At 33.8% G+C, this 24,215-nt stretch overlaps 2 protein-coding genes across 2 annotated transcripts; one reads left to right on the top strand and one right to left on the bottom strand.

The window, feature by feature from the left end:
* Positions 1-3,337: 3,337 nt before the first annotated feature.
* Positions 3,338-12,016, bottom strand: LOC145592930 (chorismate mutase 2, cytosolic-like). Its single transcript, XM_081649449.1, has 6 exons — positions 11,779-12,016; positions 5,595-5,790; positions 4,442-4,531; positions 4,195-4,338; positions 3,843-3,935; positions 3,338-3,735 (listed from the first exon to the last, which is right to left on the bottom strand). The coding sequence occupies exons 1-6, from the start codon at positions 11,943-11,945 to the stop codon at positions 3,505-3,507; spliced, it is 921 nt and encodes a 306-aa protein (XP_081505575.1). The 5' UTR covers positions 11,946-12,016; the 3' UTR covers positions 3,338-3,504.
* A 9,347-nt stretch (positions 12,017-21,363) lies between these two features.
* On the top strand, positions 21,364-23,823 carry LOC145591371 (large ribosomal subunit protein eL6-like). Its single transcript, XM_081647806.1, has 4 exons — positions 21,364-21,669; positions 21,763-21,869; positions 23,136-23,317; positions 23,452-23,823. The coding sequence occupies exons 1-4, from the start codon at positions 21,413-21,415 to the stop codon at positions 23,605-23,607; spliced, it is 702 nt and encodes a 233-aa protein (XP_081503932.1). The 5' UTR covers positions 21,364-21,412; the 3' UTR covers positions 23,608-23,823.
* Positions 23,824-24,215: the final 392 nt, after the last annotated feature.

The following is a 24,215-nucleotide window of genomic DNA, read 5'->3' as shown; positions in this document are numbered from 1 at the left end:
TACCTCTTCCTCCATCACCGACCGACCTAAACCCATCCCCACCCTTTTTCCCGCAGCCCTAAATCACCCTAAAACCATCTAACTACAATCGTCGTTTCCCAAGAACGGCCACGAATTCGGCCATTGATGGCCGAAATCGGCCGATTAAGGCTACTCAGCCCCAAAATCAGTTGATTTCAGCAATTATTGGCCGAATTAGTGGCCGTTTTGGGGAAGGGGGGTTGTGGAGTTGTGTGGTTTTGGGGCGGATTAGGGATGTGGATGGGGAGGGTTTAGGTGCATCGGGTAAGGGAGGGGGAGGAAATGCGTCAACTTTTGGCCGGCGGCTGCGTTGGGTGAAGGTGGATGGGGCGGTGGTGGGGTTGGATAGATTTAGAACAAGTAAAATGGTGACACGTGTCATTGTAGACCCCACTTAACGGAATTTTTTTATGGAGACCGTTAAGTGGTGGTAAAATCCTTTTTTAAAAATTTGTATGTGTTAAAATAATTTTTTTTATTGGGGGTGTTAAAAACAATTTTTGGGTTTTTGTCTGGTATTAAAATCTAAAATTTCTTAAAACTAATTTCAATTCAGTAAAAACATGTTGGTGGCTTGGTGTTAATTCTTAATTTCCTTCTCTCATAAAATATTCAGTTCAGATCAGCTCTAATTTGTTCAGCTCAGTTCAATCAATAAGAACAGGCCCTTAGTCATCACATAAGGCATGAATCATAATCATATAATGGATGAACAAATAGTCATTGTTCAGTACAAGCAAATTTGAATCATTTTTCCGTAGGAAGTTGTGTTTTTTTTTTTTTTTTTTTTCTTGGTACTAGTACATAGATATAATCAAATAGTGAACCATGCATGTTAAAGCCTTAAAGGTACTCAAGGAAATTAGATGTTTCTACTATGGTCACTTTTATTATGACCATTACTATTCTTGAATCCTATTGGTTGATTTTTCCTTTTTTTTAAATGCTTGGTCAAACTTCTTTTTTATTTTATTATTTTTTAAAATCATTTTCTTTTTCTAGAAAATAATTTTTGATTTTTCAAAAAAAAAAAAAAAACATTTTAGTAATTATTTTATTAAAATCAGTTTTATTATAATATCTCAAAATAGATTAAATTAAAATAATCAAAAATCAATTTTTTTTCCTTCATCGTTCTTCGTTATTTTTCAACATTCTTCAAAGTTCTTCATCCATGGATGAAATTAATCACCAATTCATGATCTTTGTCTCGTAAACACAATCACACGTCGACAAAGATTAAAAATATGACCCGATCTACACAACATATGCAAAATTTTAAATTTTCCGAAATCAAGGTTCTAGCGGAGCGAATTTGGGTTTGTTTATAATCCTAGAATAATAGATTTTTATTGGACAATCTCAATCAAAGGATGCAAAAGTTGAGATCTTATATAATCAAAATTAAAATTTTTAAGTTTTTCGTTAATGTGGGTTCGTCAGGAAAATTCAAGAAAAAACCGTAACATATTTTCTTCAAAACCCTGTTTGATCGAAAAAATGAAGATGAAATTTAAAAACTTGTTTTTGTATTAGGTTTTCACCAATATGCTAATAGGACATTATCTATAACAAACAGTTTTACTGTTTATTCGTTTACGACCATAAAGAGTATTATAATCATATTAAATGCTATGATTATGACATTTAATTTATGATTATATTTATGCTATCATCAAAGAAATTCATTAGATTATCAATGCAAATTTAATTTAACTATTAATAATTGATTTGAATTACATTGAAGCCTTTAACATATTAATTATCAACAAAAGGTTATGACCGTGCACATTATAGGCCATTACATTATGAAACGATATAAGCCAAGCTTATGTCATGAAGAACTATTTATTTAGAAATGTAATTCAACTAGTTAAATGTCAACTAGCGTCGTGATTTTTGCGAATTCAAAAAATAATACTATAATATTGTTTTCCAAAAAAAAAAAAGATATTCAACAATTATATATATGGTTAACTTAACAATTGAAATCTAAATGTCTTTCAAAATTTGATAAAAGTTTTCTAGACAAAACTTATGTTACAAATCTTACAATATGTCAATTTTAAATATCATGCCTTCAATAAATCGAGTTATTATAGTTAATTATTTATTATCATTAATTGTATTCCATATATTGATACTATCCTTATATATTGATATTTAACTAGTTGGATCACATTTCTAAATAAAAACTTCGCGACATAAGTTTGGCATATATCGTTTCACAATGTAATGACCTATAATGTGTACTGTCATACCTTTCTATTGATAATAAAAAATGTTAAAGTCTTAAATAATGTAATTCAAAACAATTATTAATAATTTAATTTAATTTTTATTGATAATCTAATAAAATTTATTTGATGATAACATAAATATAATCACAAATTAAAACTCATAATCATAGCATTCAATACAATTATAACACTCTTTATGGTCATGGATGAATAAACAGTAAACCTACTTGTTATAGGTAATGTCCTATTAGCATATTGGTGAAAACCTAATACAAAAACAAAATTTAAAATTTCATCTTCGTTTTGTTGGATCAAATAAGGTTTCGAAGAAGATATTTTACGTTTTCTTCCATGATTTGTTTCACGAACCCAGATTATCGAAAAAGTGAATATTTAAGATTTTCAACTACATGTGATCGCCAATTTCGCATCCCTTGATTGAAATTATTCAATTCAAATGTATTATTCTAGGATTAAGATACAACCCACACAGATTCGAATGCGTACGAACCCCAATTTTCAAAAAATAAAAAATAAAAAATCGCATGTGTAGATCGGGGCATGTATTCATTTTCCCCCTGAAGCATGAGTTAATTTAAGAGACATAGATCATGAATTTGTTGTTAATTGCCTCCATTGATGAAGAACCTTGAAGAACTTTGAAAAACAATGAAGAACATTGAAGAACTACGAAGAACAATATTTTATTTAGAATTATTTAATTTAATCTTATTTTTGGATTTAATTAATAACTGATTTTAAGTAAATAATTTCAAATATTAAAAAAGGAATTTTGGAGATCAATAATTATTTTTTGGAAAAATGAAAAAGAATTTAAAATGGAAATTTCTAAAAATAACGTTTGACCAAGATTTTAAGAAAAAGCAAAAATTAGCCAATCATAATTAAGTATAGTCATGGTCATAGTGAGAGTGACCATACTAGAATTTTTACAAGGAAATTGGGGTACATGCATGTTTTCACACGGAGAATAAAAAAGGTGAAAGACAAAAGGAGTGAGGATTTGAAACAGCAAGAGGAGCATATCTAGCATTATTCTTCTTCAAAGACAATAGTTATATACGAGTACTTATATATATTAGTACTTCAATGGAGTACATCAATAATGAATTTAGTAATTTACCAAATGAAAGATTGCTTTTGAGAATGTTAACTTCATTATTAGTCCAAGTTATCGATCCCATCATTCTCAGTTGAACAAAGCTAAATACAAATTCAAATGTCAATCTAGACGCCGGAGAAGGTATTCAACTTCAACATCTTTAGTTAGAGGAATCACCCATTCATCATAAAGACGAGAGACCAATGAAGGATCAACCTTGTAGTCATTGGAATTACTTGTGTCATTGAGGGTTACTTCCTGCCCGAAAACCTTGGCTTTCTTCTCAATTCTTTGCTTCACCATCGCTTCCACTTTACTATCTGTCAATAGGTTCATAAGAGTATCTTTGTCCTGAATTAAGAAGTTAAGAGAACAGGTCAGAGAAAAAGATTTTATTCTACTTGATATAGGAGAGAATGTTGTTTATCTATATGATTTAGCATAGTAAGATTACTGACTTTTTCGCGAATGGCAGCACTGTATGCTTCAGTCTCACTTCTGAACTTTACTTCAGCTACATATTTTCCAAAATGTATTCTCCTAGATAACACCTGAATGAAAAAAGGTATTCAATCAATGCCATGTCAAACATACAAATTCAAGATTTTGGTCAGTTTATTGTGCCTAAATGCCTAATGATATGTTTTTTTGCCTTGAAACAAACTTGTTTCAGAAAATACAGTTCTAGGGTAATAGATCAAATTTAGATAAGAGGCTGAGGGCTACAGCCTACGGGTTTCCCAAGTTCAATTCACAGCAAAAATAAGTTAAGTTCAGATGCGCGTTTTCAGGTGAAAAAACTTTACTAACCTGCAAACACGCTAGATCAGAAGCCACACCAAAAGCATAATTTCCATCATCACCCTTAGCAGCCAGTAGAGGTAGAAATTGGTTAACATAAAAGTCCCAAATTTTCTTGCTTACATTGACAGATGCTGCAGCAGGAGGCAAATCCTACGATTGAAACGATACAGCAAATCATAAAACGATGAGTTCTCAAAACTTTAGACCATGAATTGGACAGACATGGAAGTATCCAAGGCAAAAGGCAAGTTACCTGTGAACAATTTAAAGGGCGGTGTACTAATGGAGGTGGTAAGTGATCAGGAAAGAAGGGAACTTCTTCCGGACTTCGGTATCTGCCACCCTGAAATACATAACAAGGTATCACCTTAAGATGACAGAAAGAAATGGTTGAATATCACAGGACAGGAAGCAAAATTATTTCGTCGAAAAGCCACATTCTCTCAGCTCTAGGCAAAATTGGGTAGTTGATGTTAGAAAATTACTCTTTGACAATCCTTGTATGTGCATGCGACTACTTTTTCAGTACATCAACAAGAAAAATGTGAACTATCAATAATTTTTCTTATTGTTTGTTGGAAGTTGCTTGTTTTTTCCAACTACCACAACCAGCAACTAATCTAGAATCTATTGTGAAACCTGGTCAAACTATCAAGTCTATCTTTAAAATTGTGGTCATTGTCTATGTTAAATTGTGACATTATGAGTCAATGTATGTGTCCATCAATCGATTTCAAGAAATGTCTTTAAACGTAAAATACTCAACGAAAATATATATGCAAACAATCCAAACTTTGTCCAATCTTCTAGTCATAAATTTGTGTTACCTCAAAATGATCTCAACTTTTGAGTATTGTCTCAATTCTCAAAACCGTCTAAAGCTAAAGGTGATAGTTTTGCCAGGATTATATAATCTTACAAACATATTTCAACCACGGGTCTAACAAACCAAATTAACATTTGCCAATTTCCAATCTTAATTTCTTATAAAATGGTAAATGCTAATAATTTCATAATCATAACAAAGAATGTGACGTCCACTACTTTTCATGATGTTCATAAGAATCATAACCCATTAACAAAGAAACAGAATTATTTGATACATTTTCTTAAAGCTTAAAACCCACTTGAGTAAATAATGTACAAGTATTAGACCGTTGCTTGTGGACAAGTTTTAGGAAGAATCAAGCAATCTTTAACAAGTATGACCCACCAAAATCACTTTCCTCTCCCCCAATTAAGCAAAACCCAGGAAATTTTCCAACCTTCATACATAAAAACATAAATAACTGTAGTCGTATTATATAGGTCGTTCAAATTACACTATCAATGTGACTACGGAAAAAATAACAACATAACATATAGGGTGACATGCTGTAACCCAAAAATAAAGAGAGAAAACTGACCTGAGCTTGAACAGATTCAGTACCCTTAACAAGGAGTTCCATCAAAGAGCCATGAAAACCAGGAAAATGAGAAGAATCATAAGCAGGAGAATTCAAAGGTAATTTAGCCCTTTCAATCAAGCTGTAAATAATGGTATCTTCAAGCCCAATTAACGTCTTCCTAATCGAGTCCAATGATAGATTATCAATTCCGTCGCTGCCCATTTTTGTAATCACAAGATTAAATTAATTTTATTTTTAAGAAAAAATTTGAAGGAAAAAACAGAGGAATAATACAGGGGAAAAAGGAGGAGAGAGAATATATATAGATGATGAAATGAAGGTGTGGTTGATTTGTTTGGTTGTGGATTATAAACGAATCATTTCTTAAGCGTAGTGGACACGGATTGGCTTTACTTGGCTTGTTACGTGCTTAATTATTTGGGGTTACATCTTTGTTTTATTCTTCTAATCTTGACTTGTAGTTGTAGCCTATTTGGAGATTTCTCTTTTGGAATAATAATTATTATAATTGTACAAACATAATTCATTGGACACGGTATTGAGTTAGAAGTCTTAGAGCATAGCCATCCATTGCCCAAGGCAATGGTGGTCATACTATATTTAATTAATATCTCTCTCTTTCACCTCACTCATGCCCAATCCTCATACCTACTTATACCCATATACTCTCATTAGTTGCCTTATAAATTTATGGTCACAAATTTTCTCTTTCCTATTTTTTCTTTTACTCAATCACTTATAATTACTTAATTAATTTTTTAGTAATTAATAATACTAATAGATTAAAACATATAATCAATATAAATTAAAAATAACTATTAATTTTAAATGTTAAAACTACTAGTGAAACGATAGTATAGATGTAATAATATTATAATACGATAACAAATTTTAAATTAGTACTAGATATAAAAATACATGATTATCTAAATCAAGATAATTCTACAATTGCAATATTTGATGAAAAATATTAATCCGTAGTTTGTACAGATTTACCATAAATTATCACATAAACAATAACTTTGCAAACAAAAAAAAAAGTAAAAACTACTAGTCCAATAAAATGGTGACAAGTGGCGCTTTCTAAGAATTTGCCCACCCTTAGCCAAAGGTCATGGCCATGACCTGGGCAATGTTTTTCTCTCTCTTAAAATAATATTTTTTGATTTTTTTAATATTCTTTTACAATCTCTCTCCTCATGCCCAGCCTTTGTGGGCAACGGATGACAATACTCTTAAGATCGTATAATGTAAGGCAGAAAAGAAGACAGAATGTTATGATGCGAATATGTACATGTTTATTGAAAAAAGATGACATGATGTTCACGATAATGTATAACAACTCCAAACAAAATAACTAAAAGCGGGCGAGCTAGGTGCATATCAAAACATACTTACATAAATAAATTTTCATTATAGAGTGAAATTTAATTGTATAGTGACAAAAGATTTGTTTCCGATTAGCTTATTTGACAAAGATATGAATGGTGGTTTTTAAAATTAGATAATGATACACAAAGCATACAACTTATTTGGATGCAATTAAATACGGAGTACAAATTTTATAAATTGTTACACTGGTTTATCAATGTATGACAAAATCATATATCAAATGATGTAATAAATGTTACACAATATTTGAGTTATAATTTTTATTTTTAATTCCTACAAGTAATACATGGTCTTTGTCATTTTTCTTTTATATTTGAATTTAAATTCATTACATATTTACATGATTATACTCAAGAAGTCTATTTATGATTTTGTATTGACCAAAAATAAATACTCTTTCAATAGATAATATATGATACAATAAATTTGCATTTTTTCTCTATCATAGATTCATAGAGATGTAGTCATGTAGAGATCATGCGCAAACGGCATACCTAATGCTTAACGCCTTAACGGTTTCATAAACTTAATTATGATTATGAAGTCTACTAATTTAGACTCTTAGCCCTTAAGAAAGTTCTAATAATACAATGACTTACAAGCTAAGGGTCACTAACAGTCGTCCTAAGGTGGGCCAAACGCGGCTTTTGGACGTTGGCAACACATTGACTTCATGGACTGGACCTCTGATCTCATCCAAAACCCAAGAAATTTCGGCTAATTTATTTTATTTGTTCCAATTTATCAATCCTTCAACGTCTGACACGTATACAATATAAGTGTGCCAAAAGGGCAATATGCCTAGTATAGTCACCCAAACTATTCATTTATTCATAGATGATAAATCAATTAAAGAATCTCAAGTAATTGATTTTAGTACTTGTATAAGAATTATGTCACATATTCATTTGGATCACACTATGCTATACATTAATAAACATTACATTACCATAAAGCGTGTGAAGTATGAAGGAGAAAGGAGAAAGGAGAAAGCGTGTGAACTATACATTAATAAACAAAACATTACATTACTATGCTATACATTAATAAACATTACATTACATATTCATTATGGGCATATGAGGGAGAAAGGAGAAAATGTGATAAATGAAACTAATCTGAGAGGATTAAGCCTTGCTGTTGTGAGGGGGAAGTGTGTGAAGTATGAAGCGCAGAAGAAGAAAGGGAAGGAAGAGGAGTCCCAGCTGAGAGGCCCTGTTAGGAAGAGCATAAGGCTCTCAGTTGGAACTCAAGCCAGAACAAGTGCAAATGATCCTTTGGAGTTAAGTGAGGGAGATGGAGGAGCTGATGAGATAATTAATGATCTGTCTAACAGACTTATGCAGGTTGAAGGACAGCTCCTTGACATGGCAGGAAAGATGAAGACAATGGAGAGGACCAATGCCTCTCAAGTTAAGGAGTTCCAGAAAGCCATCTCAAGCCTTGAAGCACGACTGAAGAAAGCTCAAGAAGATAACAAGGCAGAACTTGAGCAAATCTTAAAAGTGCTTGATGTCTGATCACCTTTGCAGCCTATCCCAACCATCCCTTAGCTTAATCTATTTTCTGTTGGTTTTTGGAACAATGATCTGTTTTCTTTGGATGTTTTTGAACTTTGTTTGATTTTGGAACTTGGTTGTTTTCGTTATTTGGAACTTGGTCTGTAATAACTTTAACTTTTCTGGATGGTTTCTATGCTTTTAAGTTTAAATTCTGGAACTTTGTCTGTACATGCATGCATTGCTTGTTAAAAATAAAACAGGGTATTTTGTGTGAAAGTACTAGCTTAAGAGAGCTAGCCAGCACTGCTTCCAGCTTCCCACATTCGATGAATTGTCTGTGGGGCTGTGAGTAGATGAATAAAACTTTGAAAAGTCAGGTTTTTGATAATGCCAAAAGGGGAAAAAGCAGGAGCAAACTTGAAAGCTGAAGTTGTTCTAGTTCCAGTTGAGTAAGTAACAAAGGTTGTTCTCTTCTCTGATTTTGTTTTACTTGATTTCTGTTTGTTTTTCATTCTTGTTTGTTTTTCATTCTTTTCATTCTGTTATTTATTTCTGTTTAGTTTCTTTAATTAGCCTATGAAAAAATTGAATAATAAAAAATCAACCTTCTGTTTCTTTACTTGTTATCCTCAGGAGTTTGCTCAGTTTGTCATCATCAAAAAGGGGGAAATTGTTGACCCTTATGAGGTTTTGATGATGATGTTAAGAATTGAGCAAACTTCCTTTTAATAAGGATTTTCTAGTGTTGTGATGTTGGCAGGTTCAGTAAGCATAGAGGGCTGAAGTAGGAACTGGGACAAAGGAACTTTAGAAGATCCATGAGGACAAGTAAAAGACAGAAGAAGAGTTCCAGTAATGGAACTTCCCGAAGTTTCTCAACAGGAACTTCAAAACGGGTTGTAACGACCTGGTTCCGGTGTAATGCTGGGGCAAGCCTCAATAACCAAGGATCAATGCAAAGATCAAGATATCAACTGAAGAAGATGGACTTCATAACTTATAGTTGTGTAAAAGATAAGTTTGTTTTCGTAGGATGATGTAAATATATAAATGATAGATATGCATGGAACTTATTAGAAATCAGATAAAGCTTGGCAAATTAATTAATTCGTAAAAGATAACTTTAGTTTTATGAAAAAGTACTTAATTGATTTTATCTTATAAAATCTGATTTAACTTGGTTTTATCTTTTTCATAAAAACTTATCTTTTAATTAAAACGAATTTGATAAGATTTGGTTTTTAAATAAAACGGAATTAAATCTGTTTGGTTTCGGTTTTTAAAGAGATAAGATTTCAGTTTAACTTATCTTGTTTACGAAAACCTTACTTTGTGAGCTGGAAGACCTCTATAAATATAGAAGAAATTCAGTGAAGCAATGTGAGAGTTTTAAGCGTGAAAACCACTAAGTGCTTAAAAGTAAGTTTGCCAAAGGTTTAAGCTTTATCATTTTGATTTCGGGTTTCATGTGTAGCTTTCCATTTATGTGTTAGAGTGTGTCTTTGTGTTGTAATTGGTTTTGAGGTGAGATTGTGAATTCTCTTAAATTCACGTTTGAGTGTATGAGTTTGAATTCTCTAAAATTCGAGTGGTAGTCAGTCACCCCGAGTGTGTCTTGGGTTGCACAGTGGGAGAAAGGAACCTGAGTGTGTCTTAGGTCGAGAAAGGAACCTGAGTATGTCTTGGGTCGAAAAAGGTGCCTGAGTTTGTCTTAGGTCTGATAGGATAGGTTCTTATCAATCAGCAAGTGTCTTAGGAGGAACTTGCGAAGCAAAGGTCTGTGTAATAGGTTGTACTAGGAGAGTTGCCTATTATAGTGGAATTTGTTTATAAGTCCCAATAGGGCCGAGGTTTTACTTCCCGTTAGGCACTGGATGGTTTCCTCGTAAAACTTGCTGTGTGCTTTAAGTTCTTTATGTTTTTATTGTTTATTTCCGCATAAGTTCCGCGATTGGAACCTACTACCATCCCCCCCCTCTCGTAGTAGTTCATCTAAACTAACAGTTTCAATGAGAATAGAGAACCCTTAAACCTAGAAGCTATGAGTTGATTTTAGTGACAACAAAAGGGAAGAATTGGAAAAGAAAATCATTAATTGATTACAATGTTTATAGTCTTTTGTCCCCTCCAAATAACCGTTTATGTTATCACTTAAGGAGAAATAATGTCAATGCATAGATTGTGTAAAGAGGAGCACAAATAATTTTATGCTAGAAGTAAATCAATCTAGTTAGGTAAAATCCTCCTAAGTCATCATTATATTTTCTATTTTTATGTGGCATGTAATATACATGATGGAATAGCAAAAAGATCACAAAATTTCCACCACTTCTTCCACTTGGGACAATTAATCTAGGACAATGTGACCTCTGACCATAAATTGTGTATGGACTATGATATTAACATCCACATGCAAGTTAAAAGCACTATGTATGGTTCAAAATCATCTAATGGATGGTCATGTATGTAATTGATAGACCACTGAAATTAGCATGCGAAATTCAAGAGAATTGAAGGTCCAATATTATCTTGTTTACCCAAAACAAAGTGTATACAAATTAATGCTTGAAGTTTCAAATATTAGCATTGGCAATGCATTGTACTCACTTGGTCAATTGGATAGTACATATATAAACATCATGCAACTAAAGAGTAATGTACTATATATTAATCTCGAATGAACACTTGTTAAACAAATTACATATTTTTTCACTCACAAAGTCACAATTGAATGAGTCCATTCTCATGTGCTATGTTGTTTCACTCACAATCGTCAGGTAACTTGTTGATAAGACTAAAGGTTAATCACATGTACAAACTTAATTAACCAAATGCACAAAATTAAAGGTTGGTTTTCTAATGTATTTTGCCCTCGCTCATTTATAGGATCTCCTACTTATCCTCTACTATGACTAATTTCAAGCTTAAGCTAGATAATACAAAACAAACATTGTCTTAAAAAGGATAGATCATAGATGTTTTCAAAATTTTCAGTTAATACTCCTCCATAGGTGCTTTGTGTTACACGTTTTTTTTGGCCTATTAACTTGAATCTAACCCAGTATGATACCAAGCATATATATAAGGTTCTATATGTTTGACTATCATGTTGTCATTTTACCTTGGCTTAAAATTTATTTAACCTCGAAAATTGCGAATTGCAAGAGATAATACTAACTTAATCAATGGTTATAAACTGAAGACTGTAAATAATTAAATATGTAGAAAAAATGAGCATAATTAAATAACAAAATGCGAGAAAAAAATATAGAAGTAATATAACATACTCAGCACAATGAAATAAGGCGCCATTATTATTGAAGGAAGCAGCATTCATTCTTGGAGCTTCATTGGATGAAGGATGACGGGCATCTCCTGATCTTAATAACACAAATAACACCGTCAATGATGAGAAGATTGCTCCTTTTTCGACACCGCGACGCCATGTCATCATCGAAGAAGAAGAAGAGGAAGAGGAGGAAGAAGAAGAATTAAGATTGATTCTATATTTTGTATATATATTTTTTGGCTGTTCGTTGGAGCTACTTATATAATATGGTCATCCCTTGTTATAAGAAAGGTCAACTTTTTGTCACTAATAAAATGGTCAAATTATAAAAATGTCAATGTTCAAATATATGCACGGCTAATTAATCACTTTTTGATTAGACACATGAGATCCGATTTCATAGCCAAATATTATTTGATTTGACTCAAATTAAGTACTAATTTCAAAGCAATATTCAATAGAAAAATAAAAAAATACATGGTAGACCTTCAATTAATGTGATTCAATAATGAAGATGAAATGTATATAAAGAAATGATGAGGATGTGACTGCTTTCAAAAAATTTATACTAGCCGTGTTATCTACTTATATATATATATATATATATATATATATATATATATATATATATATATATATATATATATATATATATATATTTATTACGAAGTATACTATTCTCATAAATATTTATGGTCATACCAAGCTAGACTGGTCTATTGGTGAATATGACACCTTAAGAATTTGATCTCACTAGAAACATTACTTTGAGAGTGGGAATCCCTTATCTATCATTCCCTTCTCAGTTCTCACTCCTAAAAGTATATGACCAGTAATTACTGAATTAAAAGATCGTAAGATTTAAGGTACAGTTACATCAGATTCCTTCTTCTTACCTTTAAAAAGAAAAAATAATATATGTATGGTCATGGCTGGTGCTTATATTACTTGTAGTTGTATACTTGTGAATTGTGGGGATGAGCTAGGCATTAAAGCACTTTTGCAAGTTGATTGCATTTTTCTTTAAAATTTATTTTAGTTGGAAACCTTTCGATGATTTTTTTTTTTTTTTTTTTTTTTTGGTGCCAATTATGGCTTAATAGTTAATAGCTTAACATCATCGCAGTTCTCACTATTTTAAACTGTTTTAAATATCTATATTAACTCATGCGGTTTTCATATTTTATATACACATATTGTATTGTGATACAAGTCTTAACACCTTAGCTATCCACATATTATGTGAATTTACCCAACACAATTATACTTAACTTGGATAAGATGAATAGTCCTTAGTTGTACTGTTTGTTACATAGAGCAATTTAACAACTTTACTTTTGAAGTTTGAAAATTGGATTTTTTTTTTTTTTTTTTTTTTTTTTACAATTTGATGAAAAATACTCGTAAGAATTTTTAGTTAACTACTCAATAGTTGAATATCTTTAAATTTTACAAAGTAACTTACAAAATATTGAATATGGTTCTTCTAATACAATTTTCAAGATGATTATCAATACATTAAGCAAAAATAATCAAACGATAATTACAAACTAGTAACTCGGGGCATCGTCCGAGCCACACATTACGGTTTTTTTTTTAAAAAAAATAAATAAATAAAATAAATTAAATAAATAAATAAAAAAAAAACTGGTGTTTGTTCTGCTAGCTGTTGTAATCCCTTTTTGTATAAAAACTCGCTTAGTATAGCACCTGTATGTAGGTGTGGTAGTTTCAGGCGTAGTGCTTTCCGGTGTTATGGGGCTTTCCTCCTTTTTATGCCGCACCAAGTTTTGCTTAGTTAATTTAAAGGTGCTATTTATAAATACTATGCCTTTAGCCAGTTAATATAAGGGTGTTCACATTTACTGAACTTGAACTGCACTAAACTGATTAGAGATGAAATGAAATAAATATTTTATGAGAGAAGGAAATTAGAAGCTGAACTGAACTAAAATTAAGCAAAATTGAACAAGCCCTAAGTATGTCTTTCATTTGTGTTAAAAAAATAGCCTTTTTTTATTTTTACATACAGACATTAATAATACTAAGAAGGAATGAAAATTTTGAACATGTAGAAAAAACATCTGAACATCGCAGATTTTGAACATTTAGTTAAAAAATCTGAACAATCGTAATGCATCACGCCTATACTTTTGAATATTTAGTAAAAAATCTGAACAACACGAATTTTGAACATTTAGTAAAAAAAATCTGAACATTGCAAATTTTGAACATTTAGTAAAAAAAAAAATCTGAACAATCGCAATGCACCACGCCAATACTTTTGAACGTTTAGTAAAAAAATATGAACAATAACAAATTTTGAGCATTTAGTAAAAAATCTGAACAATCACAAATTTTGAATTATTACAAGTTAGACAAGAAACAAATTTTGAAAGAAGTTTGTCTGACTCATAATAATTTTAATAGTCTTGCATTATAAAATGAACATTTACCCTATACAAAATGAACATTCATTTATGAAATATGAACATAAGTTAGGGTATTTGGACATTTGGATCAGTCATCGGATCCCAATAAGATATCCAACAATGATAATTAAACTTAATAATGTAGTTATGATTAGAGTTGTCAATTCGGGTAAACGGGTCGGATTTGGGTCAGGTAAGAGTGGGTCTAGTCAATTCGGATAATTTCATAACCTATGCGGGTCGGGTTTGGGTTGGGTCATGCTTTAGTCGGGTCACGACGGGTCATACTTCTTATCGGGTTTGGGTCAGTTTAAGTCGGGTTAATAACAGGTCGGGTTACATTCGGGTCGGGTGAACAATAGGTCGGGTTTAATTCGGGTTTTCACGGGTTAAAACGGGTTAGGATAATTCTCGGGTTCCAGTCGGGTTCGGTTCAAGTCAATAATTTGCGGGTTTGAATCAGGTCGGGTCATTCTCGGGTTTGGTTCAAATCGATAATTTGCGGATTATAATCAGGTCGGGTCATTTTCAAGTCGGGTCATTCTCGGGTTCAAGTCGGGTTCGGTTCAAGCCAATAATTTGAGGGTTATAATCAGGTTGGGTCATTTCCAAGTCGGGTCGTTCTCGGATTCAAGTCGAGGTATGTTCAAGTCAATAATTTGCAGGATACAATCAGGTAGGGTCATTTCCAAGTCATTTCATATTCAGGTTTAACTAACTATAAATAGATAATTATCATTTTTATCAAGCTAATTATTTCATTTGACTGTAGTATATATGACAATATACTAGGGAGCTATAGTCTATAATTTAGGAAGATAATTATCTCCTTTGACCATACAACAAATATATATTATATTTAACTCTTAAATTTGAGGATGATGCTCCTTTCTTTTGCTGGCCTAAACCGACTTGGTCTCCCTAGACAAAATGCTTTAATCAACAATAATAAGGTGGTCTAAATTGCATTTAAGGTGATTTGAAATTGGGTCAGGAACAATTTGGGTTGAATTTAGGTATGGTCAATAACAAGTCGTGTTAATTTTGAGTCAGGTTAGTAACAGAGCGAGTTGAATTTTTGGGTCGGGGTAAGTAATAGGTCTTGTAAAATTCAGATCGGGTTAATAACAAGTCGGATTGAATTTGGGTCAGGTCAATAATAAGTCGGGTTGATTTAGGGTCGAGTTTGTAACAGGTTGGGTTAAATTCGGGTTGGGTTAGGAACAAGTTGGGCTGAATTCAGGTCATGTTAGTAACAAGTAGGGTTAAATTCGGGTTTTGACGGGTTAAAACGGGTTAGGGTCAATTTCGGTTTAAGTCGGGTTCTGTGCAAGTTTATTAAATTGGCCGTTGTAATAAACTAGTAAATCAGTGCAAGTTGTAAACCGGTAAATTGGTCGTTTAACAGCAAATTGGATTGTTCCACACAGTAGGGTATTAAGGACCATGGTAAACATTTTGACAATTTTTAATTCTGTGCAAAAAAATGTCAAAAAATTCCAAAATTGAAAGCTAATATCCACGCATTTTGAGTAATTTTGGAGGTTTTGGGACCTGGTGTCAAAAAGTCTTGAAATTCTATGAGATACATCTCAAGGTCATATAATGCCGTTTGGAACCATATATGATCATTATTTGTTGTCATAAATGTTCGTGGTAGGCCTGAATTAATGAAATCGGTGCAAGTTGTAAACCGATAAATTGGTCGTTTAACAACAAATTGGATGGTTCCACACACCTAATTGGACTCCCGGAATGTATTAGGTACCATGGTAAACATTTCGGCAATTTTTTATTTTCAGGCGAAAAAAAATCAAAAAAATTCCAAATTGAAGGCAATATCCACGTCTTTTGAAAATTTTTAGAGGTTTCGGGGCCCAGTGTAGAAAAGTCTTGATATTTTAGAGGATACATCTCGGGGTCGTATAGTGTCGTTTGGAACCATATATAATCATTATATGTTGTCATAAATGTTCGTAATATGCTTGAGTTAATGAAATCCGTGCAAGTTGTAATATAAACCGGTAAATTGGTCGTTTAAAGGAAAATTGGATGGGTCCACCAATCCAATTGGACTCCTGGAGGGTATTAGAGACCATGGTAAACATTTCAGCAATTTTTATTTTCGGGCGAAAAAAAAGTCAAAATTACAAAATTGAAGACTAATATCCACGTTTTTTGAGAAATTTTAGAGGATTCGGGACCCGGTGTCGAAAAGTCTTGAAAATCTAGGGGATACAACTCGGGGTCATATATTGCCGTTTGGAGCCATTTATGATCATTATATGTTGTCATAAATGTTCGTGGTAGGCTTGATTTAATGAAATTGGTGCAAGTTGTAAACCGGTAAATTGACCGTTTAAACAGTACTAGAAAAAGGGCCATTTCCGACGGAAAAATTCCGTAGAAAACACCTTGAAATCCGTCGGAAAAGGTGTTTCCGACGGAATTCCGTCGGAAAAGGTTGTCGGAAATGCCTTGGTAGGAAAAACCACCTTTTCCGACGAAAATTCCGTCGGAAACACTATTCCGACGAAAATTCCGTCGGAAACACTATTCCGACGAAATTTCCGACGGAATTTCCGACGGAATTTTCCGTCGCAAGACAATTTCTGGTACCTGCGAATTCCGTCGAAAATTTCCGACGGAATTTCCAATTCGGTCGGAAATTTCCGACGGAAATTCCGTTGGAAACTATTTTCGGGAAATTAAAAAAAAATATGCCGTGCCACCACCGGCACGGCGTATCAGCACCTCCAACCACCCAAAAAGGCCCTGTCAACCCCAACCAAACCAACCTTCTCAAACCCTAACCCACTGCCACCACCAACCACATCAGACCAACACCGCCACTACAGACCACCACCACCGCCACCCACTAAATTAACCCACACCACAAAACCAAACCTACCCCAGACCCAAACCCCCAACCCAGACCCGACCTAACCCAGACCCAAACCCCCCAAATTCAGACCCAAACCCCCCAAACCCAGACCCGACCTAAAACACCCAAACCCCTAACCAAGACCAGAACGAACCTTAACTAAACCAACCTTCGCTCACCACCCAACCCTAACCCTTAGCCCTGGCGGCACCCACCACCACCTCCCTCGACCCACCCTTAAACTGACCCTAAAACCACCAACGAGCCACCAGAACCACCAAATTTTTTTTAAAAAAAAACTTTAAAACAAAAGAAAGAACATTAAAAACATCAAAGATACCTTTAATTATGAAATTTGCTTCGAATTTCACCAAATTTAGGTTAATAAGGCTTAATTCGACAATAAAAACTCTAGATCTAGAGTTTTGACTGTCGAATTTAACCTTAAAAACCGTATAAAATAAAAAACGTAAGACAATTGGCGCGGCAAGGGGATTTATAGAGGTTGCAGCGGCGTGAGACGACGGCGGAGAGGAAGTACGAAGGAGAGAACGTAGGGTTGTGGGTGAGATGACAGAGAAAGAAGGGGGAGAAGGAGAGGAAGCCATAGATGAGAGAGAAACAACAAAAGAAAGGAGAGATAATGAAAAGGGGGAAGTGAAAAAAAACGGCTGAGGGGTGAAATAAAAGGAGGGCTGATTTTAGGGTTTGTAGAATTTTTTTTTAAAAAAATATATTCCGACGGAATATTCCGTTGGAAATTTCCGACGGATTTTAATTCCGTCGGAAAATTACATTTCCAACGGAATTTTCCGTCGGAAAGCTTATATATCTCGGAGTCATATAATGACGTTTGGAATCATATATTATCATTATATGTTGTCATAAATATTCGTGGCAGGCTTGAGTTAATGAAATCGGTTCAAGTTGTAAATCGGTAAATTGCCCTTTGAAAGGCAAATTGGATGGTTCTACCCATCCAATTGGAATCCCAGAGGGTATTAGTGACCATAGTAAACATTTCGACAATCTTTATTTCCAGGAGAAAAAAAGTCGAAAAATTCTAAAATTGAAGGCTAATAATATCCAATCTTTTTGAGAAATTTGGGAGATTTCAAAGCCCGGTGTCGAAAAGACTCAAAAATTTAAGGGATACATTTTGGGGTAATATAATGCCGTTTGGAATCATATATAATAATTATATGTTGTCATACATGTTCGTGGTAGGTTTGAGTTAATGAAATCGGTGCAAGTTGTATACCGGTCAATTGGTTGTTTAAAGGCAAATTGGATGGTTCCATCCACCCAATTGGACCCCCGGAGGATATTAGGGACCATGGTAAACAATTCGGCAATTTTTATTTTCAAGCGAAAAACAGTAAAAAATTTCCAAAATTGAAGGCTAATATCCACACTTTTTGAGAATTTTTAAAGGTTTCGGGGCCCAGTGTCGAAAAGTCTTGAAATTCTAGGGGATATTTCTCGGGATCATATAATGCTGTTTGTATCCATATATGATCATTATTTGTTGTCATAAATGTTCGTGGTAGGCTTGAGTTAATGAAATCGGTGCAAGTTGTAAACCGGTAAATTGGAGGTTTAACGGCAAATTGGATGGTTCCGCCCACTCAATTGTACTCTTGGAGGATATTAGGGATCATGGTAAACATTTCGTCGATTTTTATTTCCGGGCGAAAAAAGTAAAAAAATTCCAAAATTGAAGTCTAATATCTACACTTTTTGAGAAATTTTGGAGGTTCCGGGGTACGTTGGCAAAACAACTCGAGATTTTAGGGGATGTATCTTGGGGCCAGATAATGCCGTTTGGAATCATATATAATCATTATATATTGTTATAAATGTTCGTGGTAGACTTGAATTAATGAAACCGGTGCAAGTTGTAAATCGGTAAATTGGTCGTTTAAAGGCAAATTGAATTGGTTGGTTCCACCTACCCAATTGGACTCCCGGAGGGTATTAGGGACCATGGTAAACATTTCGTCATTTTTTATTTTCGGGCGAAAAAAATTCAAAAATTGAAAGCTAATTATCCATGCTTTTTGAGTAATTTTAGAGTTTTTAGGGCCCAGTGTATAAAAGTCTTGAAATTATAAGGAATACATCTCGTGATCATATAATGTCGTTTGGACTCATATATAATCATTATTTGTTGTAAAAAATGTTCATGGTAGGCTTGAGTTATTGAAATCTGTGCAAGTTGTAAACCAGTAAATTGGTTTTTTAAAGGAATATTGGATGGTTCCAAACAACCAATTGGACTCCCGGGGAGTATTAGAGACCATGGTAAACATTTCGGCAATTTTTATTTTCGTTTGAAAAAAGTCAAAAAATTTCCAAAATTGAAGCCTAATATCCACACTTTTTGATAAATTTTGGAGGTTTCGGGGGCCGATGTCGAAAAGTTTTGAAATTCTAGGGGATATATCTCGGGGTCATATAATGCCGTTTGGAACCATATATGATCATTATATTTTGTCATAAATGTTTGTGGTAGGCTTGAGTTAATGAAATCGGTGCAAGTTATAAATTGGTAAATTATCATTTTTATACAACTAATTATTTCCATTGATTATAATATATATGGCAATATATTAGGGAACTATAGTCTATAATTTAGGAAGATAATTATCTCCTTTGACCATACAGCAAATATATACTATATTTAACTCTTAAATTTGAGGATGATGCTCCTTTCTTTTGCTGGCCTGGACCGACTTGGTTTCCTTAGACAAAATGCTTTGATCAACAATAATAAGGTGGTCTAAATTGCATTTAAGGTGATTTGAAATCGGGTCAGGAACAATTTGGGTTGAATTTAGGTCGGGTCAATAACAAGTCGTGTTGATTTCGAGTCGGGTTAGTAACAAATCATGTTGAATTTTTAGGTCGGGTTAGTAACAAATCATGTTGAATTTTTGGATCGGGTTAGTAATAGGTCTGGTAAAATTTGGGTCAGGTCAATAACAAGTCGGGTTTAATTTGGGTCAAGTCAATAACAAGTCGGGTTGATTCGGGTCGGGTTTGTAACATGTTGGATTAAATTCGGGTCGGGTTAGGAACAAGTCGGGTTGAAGGAACGAGTCGAGTTGAATTCAGGTAAGGTTAGTAACAAGTCGGGTTAAATTCGGGTTTTGACAAGTTAAAACGGGTTTGGGTCAATTTCGGTTCAAGTCGAGTTCGGTTCAGGTCAAGTCAATAATTTACGGGTTACATTCGGGTTGGGTCATCTCCAGGTGAGTTCATGTTTGGGTTCGGGTCTCACATACTCGGGTCAACTCTAGTCTAGGGTTGGTTTTTGGTCGGATCAGGTCGGGTTTGGGTCACCATTTTTTCGGGTTCAGATGGGTCGGTTAATATCGAGTTTGAATCGGTATTTCAGGTCGGGTCAACTTTTGATAGCTTTAGTTATTATGTTATCATTCAGCACTAATTAACAACAATTTCATATGACCTTTACTAATCATTCATATTATAAAGAGATTATGAAGTAAAATAAAAGTTTAAATTTCGAATGAATAGATTTAAGTAGGATAAAAAAAGTCAAAAAATTTCTTATCAGATCGGACCGGGTAGCCTTTTAATTTAATATGATACCCAATAACCATACCCGATAACAATCAGATTGAGTACCCGAACTGTTATGATCGGTTATGGATCGAATTATCGATTTTTAGGTAGTTTTGCTCCACCCTAATTTTATTATGTCATTTTTTTTCTCATTTTGTTGATAAACAATTTAATTAAGATGTTGATGGTTGAAGATTTGTTGAAAAACGGTATAAAGTACAAATGAGAAAAACAATATGGGGCGGAGGGAGTTATGGGTGTTCAAAAACCAGTTCAAACTAGAAAAATGGATCAAACATTCAAACTGGAACAAAGTAATCGTTCTGATCTCCGAGTCGGGAAATTACTTTTTTGATCTTTAGTCCAATACTCTGGCCTATCCCAAAAACAGTCCTAAGCTAGATTGGTCCGAGTTTTGGACCGGTTTTTCCGATCTAATCCAAGTTATGTCCATACTTACTCGATCTAATCTCCGGTTCATGACAATACATGGCACGGGGCTAATTTTACGGAGTAATCGTGAGTGATGATTAATAAGGTCTTGATTAAGTGTTGCAACACTTAAGTTATGAGGTGATGTATGTTGAACTATAAAAGCCCAGCCCATAAAACAAAGAAATTGGAAACCCTAGGGTTTTATACTTGAATAGCAGCATCTCATTCTCAAGAGTTGGTCGACATTGCAGAAGCAGACTGTAAAGAGGAGAGAGAGAAAGAAGAAGCTGAAGATGGCGCCGAAGCAGAGGAAACCTCGACTCACCCGAAACCCAGAATTGGTTAAGGGTGTCGGAAAATTCTCCCGATCCAAAATGTACCACAAGCGTGGTCTTTGGGCTATCAAAGCCAAAAACGGCGGCGTTTTTCCACGCCATGATCCTAAACCTGCTGAAGCTAAGCCAGCTGAGAAGACCTCAAAGTTCTACCCTGCTGATGATTTGAAGAAGCCATTGATTAACAATCGCAAGCCTAAGCCTGCTAAACTCAGGTTGGTTATCTTCGATTTCGTCTTCTTTCTTTCATGGGATTAGGTTATTATGTTGAATTATTGAATTGGGGTTTTTTTGTTTTTGTTTTTCAGAGCTAGTATTACCCCTGGTACGGTTTTGATCATACTTGCTGGGAGATTTAAGGGGAAAAGAGTCGTCTTCTTGAAGCAGCTTCCTTCTGGATTGCTACTTGTCACTGGTTCGTTTCTCCGTTTAATTCTGTATTGATCTACATTTTGACAAAAATTTACAGGAAAAAAAATGAAAATTAATGGGAGTTTGTGATGACTTTATGTTGCTAATTGTAATTGTTTTGGAAAATAATTGATCTTGCTTGCTTGGTAGTGATCATTTAATGGTTTACATCTTGCATGTTTAACTTAGTACTTAGATTGTTAACCCCTCTTGATCAATTGAAGTCTATTATAATCGTTATTTGGAATTCTAATTTAATCAAAGCCAATAGGGTCACTTATATATTTGATAAAGTCGGAAATTTATGCAAGTACAAGTGGATTAGCTTCATTTTAAATCCTTGATTTCTTTTTAGGCCGCTAGTTATGAATCTGGGGTTAATAAATTAAGGTGTATTGCTTGAGCCTTGAGCATATAGTTGGTGTTTTATGATATGTTCATTTAAGGGAAGCCATAAATCCTATGTTATGTTTCCTCTGTTTTATTAAAGCATCCAAACATACAATTTTTACCAACAAAATCATTAATTATTTCTGGGAATTTGTCAAAATGAACTTTTTGAAGTGGTGTTATTGTGACAAAGGACCTTTAAGTTAAAAATAAAGTGGCAAATTAGGACTTTAAATGATCAAGCAAGCTTGTGACGTGATTTTTGCCTCTGTTTTTATTCCTTCTTTTCCCTAACCACCATGCCCACCAACCCATTATCCTTTAACCTCCATTCCACTACCATCCCGCCACTTTCCCAGAACCATCACCATTTATTTACCCTCTCAACATTCTCTCTTCTAACTTCTTTCCTTCTACCATTAAAAGCCACCCTAAATCTAATAAAATCAATTGAATTTTGGTGAAAACCCTCTTTTCTATATTGAGCTACAAGAATAATAGAGTACTGTATGAATAAGATTACAATCAAAACCCAAAAACGATAACAAAGAGGAGGTGGGAATGAGAAATTTGCATGGGTGGCAGTTGGGCAGTGTCATGTTATTCATTTTGTTAGATTCCCTCTCAATGCTATTTTCCAAATGTCTTTTTTATATTATTTATTAATTTGCAATGGAAGATAGTAAGTATTAAAGTAGCTTTTGGAAATAAGTCGAAGAGAACAAGTTATGTGTTCTACTATTTGTATAGATCATAATAGATGGTAAAAAGAAGTTGTCAATAGTATAAAAGTCCAAATGTTGAAATATTTATATGATGCAACAGCTCTACTAAAATGCTTGTATTTTGTGTGATTTTCTAATTTTTTGTAGTGTTACAGGACCTTTCAAAATTAACGGTGTCCCCCTAAGGCGGGTGAACCAGGCTTATGTGATTGCCACCTCGACCAAGGTTGACATTTCTGAAGTTCAGTTGGAGAAGTTTGATGACAAGTACTTTGCTAAGAAGACTGAGAAGAAAAAGACGAAGGGAGAGGGGGAGTTTTTTGAAGCAGATAAGAAGGTTTGGCATTCTGCCTCGTGCATCCTCTTGCTCTTGTTTGTTGTTGGAAGTTTACAATCTTGGCATAATGGCTATTGTTTCTCAGCTGATTAAGTATTTTCTGACTCATCTTTGTTTTCTGTCCTAAAATGTAGGAGGATAATGTTCTTCCGCAAGAGAAGAAGGATGATCAAAAAACTGTTGATGCCTTGATTGTGAAGTCAGTTGAGGGAGTGCCTGACTTGAAAGCTTACTTAGCTGCAAGATTTTCACTGAAGGCAGGCATGAAGCCACATGAGTTGGTTTTCTAAGTGGGCAATTTTGGCCTATTGATTTTGTTTTTTTAATCTGTGTTTTTGTATGCAGTACTTCCTGTATTCCGTAGTCCTAGTTTGCAGTAGACACATATATTTAGATTATGAAATATATCAAGGGATATCCTTTGGTCGACCCTTTTCATCTAGATGCCTTTTTCCTTGCAGTCAATGAATTTACAATGAAATGATCAAGAGTAAGGTAACATGAAATGTCTCTATTTCTGATCTGTGGTACATGTCTGTTTTTGCTCTCCGTTCTTTTATTACGCGGTGGGAGGCGTGTTGGCAAACTATCTCTTTGGTTGTTTTTTGCAAGCATTTGATTAACAGGAAATTAAGAATATTTGATTTGCAGGGCATTTTGGTGTGTGGTTGAGGAAATGTGGATGATTTATCTGGTTTGGTTTTGAATAATACTCTTTTGTAATATCTCTTTACTCCTCGAAAAAACAATAATTCTGTCTAGGGCCATCAATGTAATAATGATAAATGTACCTATGTTAAGAATTCTTATAAAAATGAAGTTTGACTCTTTAAGGGCCTGTTCTCATTGACTGAACTGAAATAAATATTGAACTGAACTGAATTTCAACGTATGAGAA

The sequence above is a fragment of the Chenopodium album genome, chromosome 18 (assembly GCF_948465745.1).
Source record: "Chenopodium album chromosome 18, dcCheAlbu1.1, whole genome shotgun sequence".
Lineage (NCBI taxonomy): Eukaryota > Viridiplantae > Streptophyta > Magnoliopsida > Caryophyllales > Amaranthaceae > Chenopodium > Chenopodium album.
Note: the sequence above shows the minus strand (reverse complement) of the source record. Positions and strands in the feature narration are given on the sequence as shown.

Excerpts from the sequence above, each read along its gene's own strand:
- LOC145592930 (XM_081649449.1), bottom strand. The coding sequence starts at position 11,945 with ATGATGACATGGCGTCGCGGTGTCGAAAAAGGAGCAATCTTCTCATCA. Across the intron at positions 3,936-4,194 it reads CTGATCTAGCGTGTTTGCAG|GTGTTATCTAGGAGAATACA; the intron begins GTTAGTAAAGTT and ends TTTTTCATTCAG. Across the intron at positions 3,736-3,842 it reads GTGCTGCCATTCGCGAAAAA|GACAAAGATACTCTTATGAA; the intron begins GTCAGTAATCTT and ends TTCTTAATTCAG.
- LOC145591371 (XM_081647806.1), top strand. The coding sequence starts at position 21,413 with ATGGCGCCGAAGCAGAGGAAACCTCGACTCACCCGAAACCCAGAATTG. Across the intron at positions 21,670-21,762 it reads CCTAAGCCTGCTAAACTCAG|AGCTAGTATTACCCCTGGTA; the intron begins GTTGGTTATCTT and ends TTTGTTTTTCAG. Across the intron at positions 21,870-23,135 it reads TGGATTGCTACTTGTCACTG|GACCTTTCAAAATTAACGGT; the intron begins GTTCGTTTCTCC and ends GTAGTGTTACAG.